This window comes from Gallus gallus, chromosome 2 (genome assembly GCF_016699485.2).
Source record: "Gallus gallus isolate bGalGal1 chromosome 2, bGalGal1.mat.broiler.GRCg7b, whole genome shotgun sequence".
Lineage (NCBI taxonomy): Eukaryota > Metazoa > Chordata > Aves > Galliformes > Phasianidae > Gallus > Gallus gallus.
Window position 1 is genome coordinate 89,762,106 of NC_052533.1, and position 19,483 is coordinate 89,781,588.

The following is a 19,483-nucleotide window of genomic DNA, read 5'->3' on the forward strand; positions in this document are numbered from 1 at the left end:
TTCTCTTCCGCAGTCTAAGTTCATAACTCCTTGTGCAACACGGAGGTCAAGAAGAGGGCTTCAGGACCACTTTTATATCCTCTCTTGATCTCTCCTTCAAGCAAAGGGATTTCAGTTCCTCCTACCTTTTCCTTACTTTCCAGTTTTCTAGCCTTCTGATCAGACTTGTTGCTCTTCACAAGACTTTCACCAAATAGTCTCTTTCAAATGGCGTCTCCGTTGTCAGAGGCCTTGCTGACCCTGACCACAGCGAGAGAATTACTTCATTCCTCTGTTTTCGATCACACCAGCTCGTGTATTTTCTGCTGTTTTCATGTGTTGTTGCTGACTCATTTGGTTTCCTCCAGCCTCTCTTTCTGAAAACGTGATACTTAAGCCCACATCTATGAGGATAATTATACTTACTTGAGCATAGTACTTCACAGCTCTCTCTCTTGAATTGCATTTAATCCTTTCCAGACCACTTCACCAGTCTGTCAAGATTTGGTTGAATTTTGATTCTGTTCTGCAATGTATGTGCACTCCTGGGAAGCCAGGCAAATGTAACAAGTGTTATCATACCCATTTCATTCATCTGTAGGATTAAAGGATACACTGAATAGTACCAGGTTCAAAGCTGAGCCCTGCAAAATCACACTTGACCATGTACTTTCTTTCAATGAACCACTGGGAACTACTTACTGAGAAAAATTTTCCAGATTATACTCATTCTGATAATACTCATTCTGCAGGGCTTTCATCCAGGCTGTCTTGCCTTTGAATCCCTTTGAATTGAAATAGGGTTTTACCATGAGAAGGAAATAATTGACTTTAATAGGCCAAATGATATCTTCATGAAAAATGGGGTAAGAGAACAGAGAAGAAAGCCAAAGTTATCTTTGATGAGCCTGATGGGATGTGGTAGGTGCTGTGGTGCTGCGGATGGCAGTGACACATCTAAACACACACACATAAGTGACCTCCAGGGCATGCGGTGGGTTCACTGTACACAACATGAGGGACACACGAATGTCCCCATTAAAAAATGAAAGAAAAAAAGAAGAAGAAGAAAAAAGTGCAAAAACTTTCAAGAGTTTGGCAAAGAGAAAACTATACTAAGCTCAGTCAATCACTGGCATAGACTGCCTAAATATAACCGAAGTCCCCAGAGTCCCTGTAACTTGCAAATGAGTTAACAACTAGACACAATACTGTAACTCAATCCTTGATGTTTCTAAGGAGGGTGTATACCAGGAGAGCTGACACTGCTGCAACATCCAGAGCAGAATCTCTACAGGTACCCTTTGTGGGCACTCCCCTCCACAAACTGAGCAGCAACTCGCCACAGCCACCTTTCCCATACCCTTTTCATACCTTAGGTATGGCACCTTCCCTTCTAATCCACCTTCCCTTTTTTTTTTCCTCCTTATTTATTGTGCAGGTTATTCTTCCAAGGCAACTTCTCTGCCCAGACAGCCCTAAAACGACACAGGGCACCAACAGGCTCTGAGGGGCAGGACTTGGCTGTGTGTTGAGTGCTGAGGCAGGAGGGGCCTGGGTAGGGCAGGCGCTGTTTAAGACCCCTCCCTTCCACACCAGCACAGCAGGGTAGAAAAGGGTCAGCCCTCCTCTCCTGTTGTTTGTGGACGTGTTGGAATTTAACGTAGAGATGAATTAAAATAACCCCTTCTAACACAGCTAATGGCACACTTTTAGACTTTTTATAAAGTAGAAACAAGCAAGGAATCCACAAAGTATTTTCTTTCCCTGGTGTGGCAAAAATGTTCCTTGAGAAGACCACCTGCAGAAATACTGCCCAAGAACCCAACCCTTCACCACTGAGGGCAGTTTTCCCATCTGCACATGTGGTACTGAGCACAATTCCCCTTTCTTGGGCTACAAGCTAACCACGAAGTAACTACTGTCCTCTTTGCAAGTGCTAAATTATTATTTCTGTCCCATATTTAGCACATGACTAATGCATCCCGCTCAGACCCAGTGTGCTTTCCCGAGGACACCAGTGAGACTCAGCAGGCTCCTCTGGAGAAGATGTGGCTCTTGGAACAGCAGACACGTGGAAGCTGGAGCCACGTGCCACACATGGCCAATGCTGGATGGCAGGGCAGGTTGCTGAGATGGGAATTGCTTGAAGTAAGTGGCAACGGAAGAGAGTTAAAGGTAGAGAGATTTGAAAAGAGCTGTTCTGAAAGCTACCGGCTCTTGCTTGATCCACCCTTGTTTTTGACACTGTCCTTGTCTCCCCTGTGCTTTGTTGACAGATTTTTAGACCATGGGTGTTGGCTTTTTCTGGTAGCAGTATCAGATGTGGTTTTGTGGAAAGCACACACATGAGAGCTCTGCAGTAACTGAAGGGTGGTTTTGTTGTTTTTCTTTTCTTTTTTTCTTTCTTTCGGTGCGCAGTGGGGCCTTGTTAGCCAGCAGGTAAAGTTACTGAGGTTTGAAACAGCTCAGAAAGAATAAAACTGTATGCACTTCTTGTGCATACAGGGGGCAGAAAAAAAGGCTGAAATGCTACAAAATACAGCTGGGAAGAAGCCACTTTGTATGGTTAAAATAGTAGAATCACAGAATCATAAAGGTTGGAAAAGGCCACTAGGATCATCTAGTCCACCCATCAGCCCATCGCCACTGTGCTGATTAACCACATCCCTCAGTGCCACATCCACACGGTTCTGAACACCTCCATGGACGGTGACCCCACCACCTCCCTGGGCAGCCTGTGCCACTGCCTCACCGCTCTTTCTGAGAAGGAATTCTTCCTTATACCCAACCTGAGAGATCCACAAACAGCAGAGACAGAGACACGCCAACCAGCAGGGTGAAATTACAGCTCCCCAGAGGCGAAGGTGGGCAGGGACCCTAGTGACACTCTGTGCTGAGCTATCCTGCCTCAAGGGAAGGGCACGATGGTCATCTGGAGGTCTGCTGGAACACCATGTGCTGTGGGGATTGAAGGTGAGGCTGCCATCATGAGACAATGAGACAAACGGGAACGAATCAAAGTGACTCGTCTTTGTGCATTTGCAATGGGCGCTGAGTCATTACCATTCATAACCAGCCTGGCTGGTGTGTTCATGACTGTGACAGCTGTTTTGGGGAGAGAGGACAGCTTTTGATCCCTTTGAATTCCCAAAACTAAAAACAAAAAGGGCTGTCAAGGTAACAGGCATCCGGAGATGCCGACTGAAAACAGTGGGTGAGGAAATAACTTCCCGGGGAAATGCAGCACAAAAGGGAACTGCCACAATAACCAGGATAGAGTGGCTTGCTCCTTCATCTTTCTGAAGGAAGCAGTAAATGGCTAACACTTCCCATGACCGACTTACAAAAGAGCTCCTGTTGCAGGATAACACAGTAGAGTCACTATTTCTGTAGCACAGTATTTTCCCCAGGTTTCTTCTTGCGAGGCTGGCTACATGGTTTGAGCAATTTACACCCCTATGTGCAGCACCACTAACCTTAAAATTTATCAGAATCAAGCTCCAAGAAACTTGGCAGGATCAGCAAAACCTATTCTGATCCTCATTAGTCCTCAGAGGCTCCTACTTGCCCAGAGAAATTGTGGTGCCCCATCCCTGGAGGCGCTCAAGGCCAAGTTGGATGGGGCCCTGGGCGGCTGAGCTGGTGGGGGGCAGCCCTGCCCATGGCAGGGGATGGGGCTGAGTGGACTTTAAAGTCTCTTCCAACCCAAACCATTCTATGTGCTCCGTGGCTTTTCAGAAGCTCACGTTTCTCCTGCTATTACAAGGAAGTGAAACACAGCGACTGCCCATTACTGGGAGTAGTTCTTGCCAGGAAGCACTTTAATGCAATGTATGCCCTGTGGCTGCCCTTCCTTCTGCACTTCTCCTTTCTGTGACCAGCCTGTAGCTTTCTCACGGCTTGGTCCCACCACCCGTCAGGGTCAGCACTTTCCCCTTCAGGAATGCCCAGAGAGGAGCCAACCCCTCCCTCCACAACAATGCTTCTCTCTCTCTCTCTCTCCTCCCTCTTACTGATCCCTCCTTCTGCTCCATTTCCTCTTAGCATCCCAGAGCAGTGCTTCTCTCTTTTTACCACTTTCTTCATCTACTTGCCAGCACTCTGAGATCAGGAGCGCCTTACTGAGGCCAAGGGATGCTCCTTTGGAGTGCATGCAATTGGCTTCAGCTTACAGACCTAGTCAGAGATGGTCCCCACCTGCAGAAATCACTTCAATAAATGGGAGAAGAAAAAGGATGAAGAGAGAAATTTTACAAAGGAGAAGTGTTATCCCCAAGCCTGTCCAGCAGGGCCAGAGCCAAGTCTTCTCCTTTAGCCACTAGGCCAAACTGCCTTATTTTCCCCCCAGGGACTTGAACAAGTATGGTGTTAAAGCAGAGAAAGACAAGCAAGAGAAGGCCTCCTGGGACCTTAGCTTCTCAGGGAGAGGCTTGCTGCCTGGAACAAACAGCAGTTACACCAAAATTCATCCCTAGGAGGCTCTCAGCCTCTTCCATACCCAGCTGGGAAAACAGCTTCTCTCCTGGGAAAGCAGGCAGAAGGAAGCCTGTCCAAGTAGGCAGCGTGAAGGCAGGGAAGAGGAGGAGGCACCTTCCAGGAAGCAGGGGAACAGTGTACTCAAGCTGGAAAGGGGATTTAGGCCTTCCTGTATCATCAAAAGTACAGCCACAGGATTTGCTCTGGGACAGATGCACGTGGCTCTGAGCCCAGGGTTAGGTTTAGGTGCCCTAATGGGACTTGTTCTGTCTTCTGTCTCATCTTCTCCACCTGGGCTTGTTTAAGCTGTGTGCTGTCTAGGAGACCAGCTGTCTTTCAGCCCTGCAGAAACCCAGTGGCAGAGCTTTCGAAAAGATAAAAAACCCACACTAATTAGGGATGAACTCATCTCTGGTTGTGACTCATCTGCTGGAAGCTACAGTGACCACCGCTGTGCTGGGAGTTGCACTTTCAAGGGTGTGCTGGCACATGGGAATACAAGACCAAGTGATCAGAACTCAGTGCAGGTCCACTGCCATCACAGTGAGAGCAGAGATGGGGCAGGCTACCAGTTTAACTCCCCCACACCTGCGTGTACACATATGCACACGAATGCCATGTGAGTGGCCTCATGAAGCAATGGGACTATCCAAGGCTCGAGCATCACCTGAGTGTATACAAAAAGTGTGTTTTTATGTAAGCCTAAGTTTCTGGCTATGGCCCTCTTGTGAACTGAGGGACCTGAAAGGAGGGAGTCAACTTGCTTCATAAAGTTCAGAAAACAGCCGGTGAAAGGGATGGTGAGATGCAGAATTAGTAGTGACAGAGATCTACAAATAACATGCCTGTTATTGACAGAAAGTTTTGCTCCAGATGTCTATGGCTCTGCTGATCTCTCCTCTACCCTCCTATCCCCTCCTCTCTCACCCTGTCCACAACTCAGAGCTGCTCCCAAGGCCATCAGTAAGACTGTGGAGCATTATTTCATAGAAATAGAATCATAGCATCATAGGTTGGAAAAGACCTACAAGATCATCCAGTCCAACCGTCCACCTATCACCAATAGCTCTCACTATTTGTATGAATGAGTCCGCTTTCACAAAGGCAGAAGCGGAAGCTGTTGCAACCGCGATGTTTAGGAAACCGGCGAGAGGAAACAGCCTCTCTTAGTGTAGGAACCGCTGTGAGCACTCAGTTCTGGCTGCTGCCCTGAGCTGCACCCTCACCACGATGCAGCACACCGAGGAAGACCTGGTTGCATCTGGGGAAGAAGATGATGCCTTTGAGGAAGGTAAAGTCATCTTTTATTCAACTAATTCTTCTCCTGCACAGGCTAAAGGCAGTTCCTAGCTTGGGTGGTATTTCTTGGGTAAATCTGAAGTTCTCTACTGAATCCAAAGTGTCAGGGTAATCAGGCTTTCTTTCTTTTTTTTTTTTTTCTCTGAGAGAATGGGGAACAAAAAACAACCCCAGACACAATAAAAACAACTTTCACACTGCTCAGCAGCTTGCTTCCTCAGCAAGGAGCTTATTGCAGAAGAAGAAAGCTGGGGAAACACACCAAGTGTGTTTTCTACAACAGCTGCAAAGCTGCACATTCGCCATTCAATGCCACACGTGCAGCTGCCCTTAAAGCATTAGGGGCTGCCTACAGGAGCTGAAGGCAATGGGCTACCTAAATAATCTCTGCAAAATTACCCTCCTTCTCTCCAGCCTCTGCAGCCCAGGGTAGAGTTGGTGCCGTAGTTTCTCATCCCTACAACTGGACGGCTCAGAGGGTGTAATTTGTGCCTTGCTCATTGCTCCCCCTTGCACTTGAGTGAAGCTGGGGGACATGGCTCATGCAAATCTCCCAGCCCTAAGCAGTTTCCAAGGGAGCTAGAGGCACAAAGAACTGCCTGGACCGGCTCCAGGGACTGTGACCCTTTAAACTCACTTGCAGCACTGCTTCAGCAAACCTCATTTAAACAAAGCTCAGCTGCGGTTGGTATGGAAAACTTAGCAGTGAATGATGCCAAATCAAGTTATCCGAGCCTCACTGAAAGGCATCAGCCCAGAAAAGAAAGCAACTTTAGTGATGTACTGTCTGTGCTCAGATACATTTCTCACGTATATATGACCCGGCTCTTTGCCCTGTGTCATAGTCCTGGCTCAGAGGGGCAAAGGATTTGCAGAAAGGAGAGGTCGGAGCATTTGCATTTGGGCAAAAGCCCAACAGCCCTGGGAGGAGCTGGCACCCCCGGGCCAGATCAGCCTGTGGCTGGGAACTGCATGCCCACAGCTCACACAGGGGAGATTGTCTCTTGCAATGATCAGCAACCTGCTCCTATTCTGTGTGGGTTTCTGTGACAGGATCGAGGTGTTGCTGCTGTTTCTGAAGCCTGTAACCGATGTTCTTAACCAGCAGGGTAGGAAGGGAGGAGAAGAATGTATTTGATATTTGCATCAGGAAAGATACAGCACTTGAGAAGTCCTTTTGAGCCACGTTGATTCTGGCAGGGCTGATCCAGCTAGAGAAGGCTGGCTTTTCTGGGGCAAGGACATTCTTAGAACCTCTCCATGACCCTGCTGGGAACAAGAGGCATCCCATGAGGTCCCTTCCAACCTGGGTCACTCTGTGAGCCTAAGGACTGATGCCCACATCTTCCACTCCATCCACATGCAGCTCACAGCAGGATGCTGGCTCCCAGACCTACAGCTGGTAGCCCCATGTTAGTACGGCACAGCATTCACCTTCCCCTTTATCCCTCTCTTTGTTCTCCTGAGCAGGTTAGCAGGTAAATGTATTTTTGGCTGGTAGGAATTGGCATAGGGAGGTGCAGTGCCGGTTTCAATTACAGGGTGTGGGGGGGGGGGGGGGGGGGGGGAAATAAATGAGCAATAGCAAAGATAGGAACCTCTCCAGTACCAGCCTATGTGCAGGAGCAGATCTGTGCCTGACAAAACCTCTGGTGGGTCTGCTGGTGCTGCTGTGCCTTGTGGTGCTCCTGCTGAGCTCCCAAGGCCATGCAAGTGCACCCATGCTGGGGGTAGACCTGCTCATCTTACCAGGGTAAGATGTCCATCCTCCCTGCTAGGGCTTGGAGGAGCACAGCTCAGCAAATGAACTTCTCTAACTACGTTAATCCTGCAGGGTGCTGTGCCAGCACCTGTGCTCTCATGCTTGCTTAGGTTGAGACTGGAAATTAAAATGCTGCTGCTGTGTAACTACACAAGAAATCTATTTCTGTCAGAGGCTTGCTAAATCTGGTGGCTGGGTGCACCCTCCCTGGTACCTCACAGGGAACATTAGGCAGAGCCAGCACCACTACGACACCTGAAACCCCAAACTGCAGAGAGCACATACCAGCTAAAACCTGGCTGTGGGTTTTGGGGCCAGCTGGAGCTATTTGGCAGCTGCTGATCTGGGACTTTCAAACCATAGCTCTGAGGGTGTGGGCTTGTTTTGTTCTCTTTTTTTCTCACATCTGACATGATTTGGAAATAGGTGATGGCAGAGCTCCCATGCACCTTCAAAAGTTGTCCCAGAGATTAGCTAGTATCATAGTTTAAAAAAGCTGCATCTTATTTTTGGTGTTAATTTGTCTTGGTTTTGGAGCATTTTGCCCAGGAGGGCAAACAACCTACTCATGCTGTAGGTGTGTGCCTCATACAACTGCCCACAGATTGTACTCGCACCACTCTTACCCTTATAGGACTGCTTGAATCCTTTCAGGCCCCAGCATCACATGAGGATATACTTCTCATAAGATTTTCCTCTACAATCTTCAACACATTCAGCATCAAAAATTGAGAATACCATCAACGCTATTCCATAATCATGGCCCACATCCTTCACTTGCAGATATGCCCATCCTAAACCCAGGTGAATCAGCTCACTTTCCCAGTAGTCTTTTCTCCCAGTTATTTACCACTTCCTCAGAAATGGGGCCATCTGCATATGGTCGCAGTAATATCTTGGGCATTAGGAGTGTTAAATCCCACAGGGATAAAACCAATCTGGGCAGGTTCCCACAAGATGTTGGCATCCTTGATGACTCTTCAACTGGTTTACTTCTGTCCCTCAGACTTGCTTTGAATCCATCCAGCACACCCCTAATTGATCTACATCATTTCAAGTTTCTTAGTCAAGCTCTCATGCAGTATCAAGTACTATTTCTCACAGAAGTCCAAGTTTAGTACCAAAACATTTCTTCTCTATAAAACCCTAATGAGTGCTGCTGGTTGTACTCCATCTCCTTCAATTTTGCTTATATTACTCCTACATCAGCTATTCCTTGAGAAGGTCAGGACACACTGCCAGGCTGTCACACCATCACTGACAGAGCACTGTGAATTCCCTTCCCTGGAAGCATTGAAGGCCAGGCTGGATAGGACCTTGAGCAACCTGGTCTATAGGGAGACGTCCCTGCCTATAGCAGGGGGGTTGGAACTAGGTGATCTTAGAGGTCCCTTCTAACCCTAACCATTCTACTCTTCTATGATTAACTCAGAGTTCCCTGAAGTTGAGACATGTTCCTCATTTAGCAACAGTTCAGGTTAAGCAACATTTCTCTCCCCTAAAACACCACAAGACATTACCTCTCAGGCACCATGTCTAAAGCCACACAACAAGACTGGTGCCACAGCTTACCCATGGTCCATGGGACCAGGCTCCTTTCCATGCCTCTTTGGTGAGAGCCAGCTACTGCAACAGCCTATGGGGCACATCAAACTGCTGCTATCTTGAGCAAGCTGCATCCACTAAAGATGTTCCCATCTGCACAGCAGTGCTATATTCCAGCAGGTGTGTACCTCAGAGATATAGTTTATCTTATATTTTCACCCCAAACTGTGTCTGAGATGTCTATCTCCCAACACGCTGATCACCCAGCACACAGGAAGCCTTTAGCAGACAAGCAGTCTTGGATCCCCAGCATGGTTGTCCTGCAGCTCCCACCAGCCCTTCTAGCTTATCTCCCATACCCACAGTGGAACAGGCGTGCGGCACACTCACTGCAGTGCAGAGGAAGGAAAAGTCCCAATTCCTCATCACCAAGGCAACAGTGTTTACTTGAACCAGATAGATGGATTTTAAATAAGAGGTGTTTGGCCTATAAACTTGGGTTTAAGAACATTTCTCCAAGAGCCCAGACAGACCTGCTCAGCCTAGATGAGGGCAGAGTCACAAGGTGGCTGCATAGCATGGTGCAGCTGTTCTTGCTCCAGTCTATGCAGACTGCTTGGATCCCCTGCTCAGCACAGCTGCTGTTCAGGGTTGGGTCTGTGGGCTGCGTGGGTAGGCCCAAGCTGATCCGGAGCAAGGGGCTGTGTGGGACACCCGTCACCACCCTGGAAATCCCACAGCTGTCCTAGAGCAGCTGGAGTCCTATTTTTAGTGGGGTGTTGCCGCAGGGATGATCAGGCCTGGAATGTAAAAATAACTGGAATCAGGGGCACATTCTGCTTTGTTGTCTCCCTGTATTTTAATTGAAGATCTTTGATCTTTTTTTTTCCCCTTTCTCCGTGTCTTGAAGACAGATTGTTTGGTTTCTGTTTGTCAGCAATATTTCTAGATCACTAATAATAACAGCAGCGAGGGGAAAAAAAAACAGGTCAAATAACAAACAAGTGGCATTTAACCAGTCCTCACAGAAAAGGAAGCAACTAGCCAGAGACTGCAGGTGTTGGTGCTCAGGCGACTTTCTAGGCTCTCCAAACCAGCATCTCACCAAAGCCTGAAGCCAAACTGCCTTCCTTCCCATCTTTTGGTTCCTGTTTTTAGATAGCCCCCTTAGAGAGACCTGTAAAACACAAGTTTTTTTGTCATCCAGCCCCTTCCTTAAAGCCACAAAATAAATGTGGCCTGGCTGCGGTGGGCTGACAGAGTAAACAGCTTCCCCGCTTTAGTGATGCAGGGCACAGCTCGCTGCGTGAGGAACGCTTCCGCCTCTCTGTGCTGAAAACAAAGGTCTGAGGCTGGTGTGCTGAGGGCGTGACACCACAGCACAGCCCATCAGGAAGCACGAGGGTAAAGGCTGTGAGTGAAAATGAGAGAAAAACAGAGAAAGCAGCATGATGACATGAGTTAAGGGGACAGGACTTGGCAGCGTTGCTGGGGCATTGCAATGCTGGTAGTGGGAGGGTTTCCTGAGGGTAGGACTTTATCGTAGAATCACAGAATGGTTTGGGTTGGAAGGGACCCCAAAGCCCACCCATCCCCGCCCTGTGCCATGGGCAGGGCTGCCCCCCACCAGTTCAGCTGCCCAGGGCCCCATCCAACCTGGCCTTGAGCGCCTCCAGGGATGGGGCACCACAGCTTCTCTGGGCAGCTGTGCCAGTGCCTCACCGCCCTCCAAGTGAAAAACTTCCCTGACTTATAATCTAAATCTCCCTTTTTTTCAGTTTTAAGCTGTTCTCCCTTGGCCTGTCACTGTCTACCCATGTAAAAAGTTGATTTCTCTGTTGTTTATTAGCTCCCTTTAAGCATTGGAAGGCCACAGTTAAGACTTCCTGGAGCCCTCTCTTCTCCAGCCTGAACAAGCCCAACTCCCTCAGCCTGTCTTCATAGGAGAGGTGCTCCAACGCTCTGAGCATCTTTGTGACCCTCCTCTGGACCCACTCCAACAATTCCATGTCTTTCTTATGCTGGGGATCCCAGGTCTGGATGCAGTACTCCAGATGGGGCCTGACAAGGGCAGAGCAGAGGGGAACAACCTCCTCCCGCTCCCTCCTAAGCAACCCTTCTTCTGATGCAGCCTTATCATCACAGTGGGGTGAGGGATGCTGTCATGCCCCACAGAATTCAGAGCAGCATTTCCAAACCTTGGACCTGCCACCTGAGAACAGTAAAATGATTTGAATGGGGGCTCTGTTGTGACTGTTACCTCAAAAACAGCCCTTCTGATGGGTGGGAGGCACAGCTGCAGTGGCAGCTTCTCAAGTGACCTTCTGCTGAGGGTGTGGAAGAACAGCCACTGTTTGCACAGCCACTGAGAGCCCACTGTACCTGATGGCTGGGCAATAGGTGGAGCAGCTTTGCAAGGTGTAAGGCAAACAGGTATACAGGTATTGGACCAGAGACATTATCACATTACAAAGAAGTAATGAAACAAAGATCTTACCTGAGTCCTGGACTTACAAAAGGGCTCTAAGAGGAATGATGGCAGTCAGCCCTTAAATGGGGTCTAGGAGGGGTGCAGCCAGGTTCCACCCCTTCTGGTCACTCAGGTGAAATTGCATTCACCTGTGCCCCTGCAGCTGACTCAGTGCCCGCCTCAGGTGGTCAATCAGAGGTTCAGGCTGTGATTCAACAGTTCCCATACAGCCAGGAAATGCTGAGTGCAAGGCCTGTGCTGTGTAACTTATGGATGGATGGGGGGGGGGATGATGGTGGCTTACTCTGGTTTAAGTGCAAGGAGCCTGGAATTGGAAAATTCAGAGCTGGAACTTGAAAATTATGCCTGGAGCTTAAAAAGTAAAAAGATGGAAAGGCAAAAATGGAGAAGGAGCTTTCCTCTAATTAATAGCAATCCACCTCACAGAGAAGGAGACACTGAAAATAACCCAGCCCCAAATACTGAAGCCTCTCCTTGAGGCAGGACTTTCAGTGAAATGACCGTCCTGGGAAGCAAAGCCCTCAACTTCCCTAAATGCTTGTGCCTGTCCAAGGTGTAAGTGCCATTGCACACGAGTGCTTGCAACACCTCCCGTTTCATCATGTGAGCATGGCTTAGCACACAGCCTCCTGGGAGCAAACCTAAATTTTCTTACTTGGGAAGAAAAAAGAAAAAAATAGGAGAGGACCCAGCTGATGCCATGGAGCTAAAAGAGGCAGCACAAAGCAAATTAGATCTTTTACTGCCTCAGAAATCAACAGACCAGAGCTCACTGCAGCTTCTTAATGGAGATGATGTGCAGAGCACAGCCCGTTCCCCTAGGGAACTGCTGACTTCTGTGGTGGCATCTGGAGGAGCTGCCTTATTTATAAACAGAACAGTTAGGGGAGCTTTTGTTATGTCAGCTCTGGTGATCAAGCCATGACATGTGGCATTCACACGCATCTGACAGATTTCCATCCCAGGAGCACCTTGCGTGAAAGATTTTATGGGTGGAGATGGATTTGGAGCTGGATAGCATCTCTGGAATCCCACTGTAAAGGAAGCTTAAGAAGCCAAGCCTCCAGCATGGCTGAGCACAGCTCTGGAGCTGGGTGGCCATTGCTTTTTTTTTCAGTTTTCCCACGGAAAAGCAGGCAGCTGGGAAGGTCCTGAGCTGCTCTGCCTCTCCTGCCACTCTGGGGAGCTTCCTGCCCTTTCTATTCCTGCTGCCGGCCACAAGCCAAAGAAGAGTTAGCTTAATCAGCAACACCAGCCACTGATCGGTGCCAAGCTGTTGTCATTAATCGCTTCAAAAAGCACTGCGCTGAATATACTACCAGGGTCAAACATTCAAAAACTGGCCTCGTTTCCCTGGTGTCGTGTAACCCCATTGCATTGCCATGCCACACCCCTGGGAAGGCAGCTCCTGCAGCTGCAGGGCTGGCTGGATCATGGGCAGCCTGCCTCCTCCCCAAGAGATACCCCTTAGAGATGCTCACAGCACCAGCCTGACGGCCTGGTCAGCACTGAGGACCCCTCTCTTCTTTGGCATCTCAGCCCAAATATTTGGCAGATGCTCTTTGGGCTCCTTATGTTACTCAGGCAGCATGTTCAGCGCGCTCCCCCGAATGGCATTTCATGTGTGCTGCACTTGTTTTGTATCTGCTATATTTAAGCCACAGAAATATGCGGCAATGAGGAAGAGGGCTGTGGGGTATCTCAGAGGTATCTCGTTCTGGGGACCCAGTGTCGGTCAACATGCTGCTGCCTGGCTGGAAGAGATCTCCAGGCAACTCTGGTTTTATGCTGAGGATGCCTCTGCCCAGAGCCTCTGAACCAGAGGACTCCTCTTAGGTTTCTGTAATGAAACCATCTTATTAGGAACCTGTTTTAGCATGGAGTTGGACTTGATAACCTCCAGAGGTCCCTTCCAACCCCACAGTGCCTCACCCTATATAACAACTGTCCTTCGTGACCTTCCGGGCCTGGTGCCCTCTTGGTAACATGAGGTGGGTATGGATAAGGCTGGCCCAGACAGTTCCAGGCAGTCTGGATGTAGTTGAGCCCACATTTCAACTGCAGTCCTGCTGAAACCAGCAGGTTTTGGAAGTGGACATTATTATCCATCCCAAGGAGACACCGAAACATAGCAGGAGCTCAGCCTGCTGCAGGGACACATGGTGAGGATTGGGGCAGGAAGTACCCAGGAACCAAGAAGCAGGAAGGAGCCAAGAGAGGGCTTAAAGATTCAAGATGATCCCAGCAGGAAAGCTTCTGTCCACAGGGATGAATCTTGTCCTGGAGACGGCCTGATAGGGCACTCTTGCTCCTGTCTTGAGGAGGCACCTGACCTGTGGGCCTACACCTCATTCCCCACAGGAGCCCCCCACTCTCCTCACCTGTCTGGGCAATGTGGGAGCCAGGTTTTGAGGCCATCCAGCAGCAAGGGCTCAGCTCAGCGCAGAAGAGGCTGTCTGACAGCCATGCTCCCAAAAAGCAGCCTGACAGCATCGTACCTTTAGCTCTCTGATCACTATAGTGGCTTTGATCATTGCATTGCTTTGCTGACTTTCAGCTGTTCGGGAAAGCAAAATGAATTTCCAGCAGACCTCCGTGCAACTTAAATTAGCAAACAAGGAACACATTTTGAAAACAACAAGGGACAAAGCTTAGGGTAGAGCTGCAGCAATAGACATGCCATCCACACACTCGGCGTGCATAAGAGCAACTCAGCCAGCCCTGGTTGCTAAGCAGGCTGAGGAACTGGAATGTGCTGCTCCCTCCAACCCCTCTGTTCCCTGCCATGGCCACCAAAACCTGCCTGGGAGAGGGGCTGCTGCCCACTGGCTTGACTCTCAAAGGAGATGGTTCTGGGGGAAAAATAGTATGGTTAGTGGTTCCTTCCTCCTGCTTCCCTAGGGCAGGTAGGGTGTAGGCTTGTCAACATGTCTGCTGCCACAAGGCACATCCACTGCCTTATGTACACATCAGTCATCCCCAAAGACCCAGCTGTGCTAAGCATCTGGCCAGAGGTCCTGAGAGACTGAACCTGTTCCTGAACCACTACAGAACATCAGCTGAAGTGACCTTTTTGTTTCCCGTAAAGTGCCGTGAGAGCTGCAAAAGCAACGTGAAGAAGAAAGTAAAATGGGGAACCTGAGGGTTGAGCAGCCACACAGTGACGGGAAGTACAAGGGGAGAAATGGTTGCACGGTGGTTAAAGGGCGTGAGCAGAAAAACAAGTGAGTGCCAACAGACTGCAGAAGGTGAGCAACAAGTGCTGCAGGAGGGCAGTGAGCGCAGGCCAGATGTACCAGATGTACAGAGAAGGTGAAAATATGGGAACAGAGTAACCAACTTGAGAAGCTGCATGTTTAGCCGAGAAAAAAGGTGAATTTGTGCATGGCCAGCCCTGCCCAAGTTGCTTATAATAGGCATCAGGTCTTTGGCTTTTACTTCTCCAGTAAAGGCCTTTCCAAGTGGAAGCACCTGTCCTGCTCTCTGCTCTCAAACCTGATCACTCACCTCCTTTTTGGACTGAGGTCCCAGGTTTGCTACCTGTGTTCCTAGGGGAGCCTTCCTGGGTGTGCCACCTGCTGTAGGAATCTCGTGTGGGATGTCTGTCCATGAGGGGAAAATGCACCCAGGCACTTCCTCCCACACGAAAGGGTATGGAGACTTCCATGGAAACAGAGCAAGGAGTTACAATAGGAAAAAACACACAAATAGTCTTCCATGAAGGCTGGGGCGGGCCTAATCTACCTCAGACATCCAAAGCCCCAGGCCACCGTCTTGTGGCCACTTCCTCTAGCCTCTTGCTGACACAAATGTGCTGATGAGAGACATCCATGCAAATTGCTGTCTGCACGCTGTGCTGAGCACTGCCATTGAGCTGTCTGCCAACCCCAGCCCCCAGATTCCAGGTGTCTGAAGTCAGCCAGGACTGGGATGTCCATCTGCGTGGCGGTACAACAGGGAAGGTACAAGGATATCCCGCACTCTCACTGTGATCCTCACAGGGTCCTCCCTCTGAGAGTTTGATGAGGGGAGGTGTTCCCCAGAAGCCTCCATCTTTCCAAGTTTCTGTAGACGACAGTGGCAGTGGGCCTGAAGGCAACTCTGCTGCTCTGGGGAGCCAGCACCTCACGGGGACTACGGAAGAGACAAGGAAGGATTCCTTATTGGAGAGTGTAGTGACAGCACAAGAGGCAATGGCTTTAAACTCAAACAGAGGAGATTAAAGTGAGATGTCAGGAAGAAATTAATTACTCAGAGGGCGGTGAGGCACTGCCACAGCTGCCCAGAGAAGCTGTGGTGCCCCATCCCTGGAGGCGCTCAAGGCCAGGTTGGATGGGGCCCTGGGCAGCTGAGCTGGTGGGGGGCAGCTCTGCCCATGGCACGGGGTAGGGCTGGGTGGGTTTTGAGGGCCCTTCCAACCCAAGCCGTTCTGTGATTCTATGATAGGTATTGGCCAGAAAATCCTGCTTGGTCCTTGCAAGAAGCCTTCCAGGTGTCTGGGAGAAGCGTAGCATTTAGGTGTGCTCTAATCATTCCCCTGGTAAGCATGATTTGCTCTCTGGCCTGAGAGCAAAGGCTAATAGAAAGCAGAGTGCTCCTGTGAAGCCCAGCAGGTAATTGAAGAACTCGGGCTTAGATCTCTCAAGTACAGCGTGGGGCTGCCATTGTTGGAAGTGTTGCTTGTAAAGGTGCACGGAAGCCCAGCAGGGATATGTAAGTGCAGCACAACTAGCAATTGCTGTTTTGCAGAGGTCACTCTCTCTTGTAGAGACAAAGCCAGAATCGGTTTTGCTGTTGTCACTTGGAAATTGCACTGAGGACATTCGTGTTGACCTATTTTTAACATAACAGCAGATTACACTGCAATCCAGTGAATAATTTATAGAGGTAGTAGCATGACCGTGGCCACAATACAATGGCAGCTTCAGATCCGGCCTAATGACGGAGGGCGGCAGATCTCTCTGGCATTTTCCACTGAATTAGCAAAACAAGACACACGTGGAATGACTGAGCCAATCCTTTCAAAAGCACGTGTGTCATGATGAATGTGTGCTCGGAAGGACGGTGTGGAGCAAAGATTTTATCTAGAGCATCCTCAAACCTGCTCAGCCTTCCCTTTGGCAAGCAGCAGCCCTGAAAGCAGGGAAGTGGGAACCCACACAGGGCTAGAGGTGACAGAAGGGAATTAGACTTCCACGTTTGCTATGCAAAACAGTACTGAGAAACCAAGAGAAACAGCTCCCACATCCCTCAGCACACGTATTTGCATAGGATGGAGAACATTTCCTTGAAAGAGGAGGCTGCAAATGAAGGAGGCATTTACATCTGCAACCTTAGGTTCAGAAAATCTTCTGAAAGAGAAGGCTGACGAGGCCAGAGGGAGTTTGCAACATGGGGCATGCAGAGCAATTGCCAGGAACTACTGTGGGAGGCACAAGGTTGAAGTCAGATGCTGCAATTAGCTGTCGGCACTGAAAGCCTATAACAAATTAACTAGACTTCCACAGTGAGAGCTGCCACCCCCTAAAAGGCTGAAATGGACTCAAAAGCATATTAAGTATGCATGATGAGACATTTATAGCTTTCAGCATTGCCACAAATATTCCCTCTCCTCTTCCCCTGACATTCCACAGCTCGAAACACGCAGCTGCTTTTTTCCAGAAAGCGACTTCTCCTCCATGCCCTCCCCATTCACATCCCATGTGGAGCACATGGAGACGGTCCAGGCAGAGACCTGCAGGGATGACCCTAAAAACACGCCCTGGATCCTACAGCAGCACCACGGTGCCAATGGCAGCCTCTGTACGTCTCCCCCAGCACACGTGCTTTGAGAGGCTCTGGAGCCATATTCTGTTGTTTCTACTTCTGAAGGCTTCAGGGTGCTGTTTATTTTCAGCATGCGATATAAATACCACATGTTCATTAGTACTGCTGGAAATTACTTAAGATTGTAGGTCAAAGATTGTACTGCTGGAGTTGGCAGCTGGGATTTTCTTTTTTTATTCGGCGAGGTTGGGTTTTTTTTTTGTCTCTGAGCACAATGCTTCGTGGAACCCAAACTCTTCCTGCCATTTCACAAGCTTCCCCACACAGTATCACCCTGTGTGTTCCACGGGCAACACTGGTATTTGGAAGGGTGAATGTGACCCAAGTGGGAAAGGATCCAGGCATAAGGGAGAGTACCAGTAGGGTCTTCTTGAGCCACCACCCAAACTGTGCCAATTTACCAAGCCCACAGCCTTGCCGGGGTCCCCCTGTCCCTCTTCCTCTCCCTCTTCCATTTGCATTCAATACTAAAACCAAGTAAATATGTTAATGAGGTGTTAAGGTGCATCTACACCAAGCACAAGTTTGAGTTTTGCTTAAAGTCAGTTAAAGAAAGTGTTGGATCAATACCTGTTCCAGAGAAATGGGAAGAGCTTTGTGAAAGGCTCTGTGGCAGCTTGGGCTGTTGGAGGAGGGACAGTAAATCCTATGGCAAATAGGGTGTAGGTGTTGGGTGCTGCTGTTAGGTGACGGCTGAGGTAAAACCCTGTACAAAAAGAGCTGTGGAAGAGTGAGGATGAAGTCCTAAGGGCAGCAGTTCAGAACCTGATCTCTGTAGAGATGCATTTACAGCAACTTGGACTATTTTGGATGGCAGACTGAAAGTGAAATATTTAGACTGGATATTAGGAAGAATTCCTTCTCATAAAGAGGGGTGAGGCAGTGGCACAGGGCTGCCCAGGGAGGTGGTGGGGTCCCCGTCCCTGGAGGTGTTCAGAACCGTGTGGATGTGGCACTGAGGGACGTGGGCAGTGGGCATGGTGGGAGCGGGCTGGTGGCTGGACTAGATGGTCTCAGTGGTCTTCTCCATCCTGAATGATTCTATGGTTGTATGGTCCTATGATTGAGATACCCTCCAGTCTCTGGGGACGACGCAGCATTCCTGTATTTTTGTCTCTCTCACTGAGATGCAGCACAGAGGGCTGAAAGGAAAACCTCTCAGTCCCGTTCATCACTGCGTTCTTCCCTCTGTCACACCTTTGCCTGCTGCCTCCTGCCCTCGCAACACTCCATTTTTGGACCTGTGGACATTACTGCCAGCAGCACACGGGACAGCAAGAGAGCAGGAGTCCACTCCTTGTCCCTCTTACTAAAAAAAACGCGAGAAGGATACAACGGGGCAAGTGAAAAGTGCGGGGCTCGCCCAGGGGGCCGCACAGCCCCTCTAGAAAGAGGTGCACAGCCGCGGGAGCGGCGCTGGGAACGCGCCGGGGCCCCGCACCGCCCTCACCGCGGCGGGGGCGGGCAGCGCCGCGCCTCCTCCTCCTCTTCCTCCTCCTCCCGTAGCTCGGCGAGGAAAAGCCGGCGGCTGCTGCGCTGGCTGCCAGAGCAGCGGGCAGCGCGAACAGAGGCAGCCTGCAGCCCTCCTCTTTAAAAACAGCAATAACAAGAATTCTTTAAATTATCAGTGCGAATTTTACCGAGGATGGAGCGCCGCTGTGCCCGAGGAGCCCGGGGCTGCGGAGGCAGCGGGCAAACCACGTCCCGGGGCGCGCTGTGAGCCTCTGGGACCCGGCGACAGCTGCAGGTACCGGGGGTCGGGAGCCGGGATCCGCGGAGCTTCGCCGAGCCGAGCCGAGCCGAGCCCGGGGCTGCGGGGCCGGAGGGGGCGCGGGGTGGGCGTTTGAGGAGGGGAGGGGGCGGCTGCGGGTTTCGCCGTGCAAATGAGGTGAAATTCTCGGGGTGCTCGTAGAAGGTAGGGGGAGCCGCGCTGGGGGCTGCCGTCGTATTTTCACCAAGCGCTCTGCCTCGGTTCCATCCTAAAATAGAGTCTCAGCGTTTCCTCGGGTGCTGTCTTTCTATTTCCAGTGAGCTTCCACGGTATTACGGCTGAGGAGAGCTCAGACCCTCTTAAGTTCTCCTTTTGGTCCCTGGCTCATTCC

The 19,483-nt window shown here is 49.9% G+C and overlaps 1 protein-coding gene across 4 annotated transcripts in view; it reads left to right on the plus strand.

The window, feature by feature from the left end:
• Nucleotides 1-5,626: 5,626 nt before the first annotated feature.
• FAM65B (family with sequence similarity 65, member B) overlaps nt 5,627-19,483 on the plus strand; it is a 57,615-nt gene continuing 43,758 nt past the window's right edge. For 3 of the 4 annotated variants that reach the window (XM_025147283.3, XM_040684568.2, XM_040684558.2), the window contains exon 1: nt 5,627-5,749. In XM_025147283.3, coding sequence (XP_025003051.2) covers nt 5,689-5,749 — 61 coding nt within the window. In that variant the 5' untranslated portion in view covers nt 5,627-5,688. Of the gene's footprint in view, nt 5,750-18,829; nt 19,129-19,483 lie in introns of those variants that run through there. The other variant, NM_001012865.3, reaches the window with a different exon arrangement.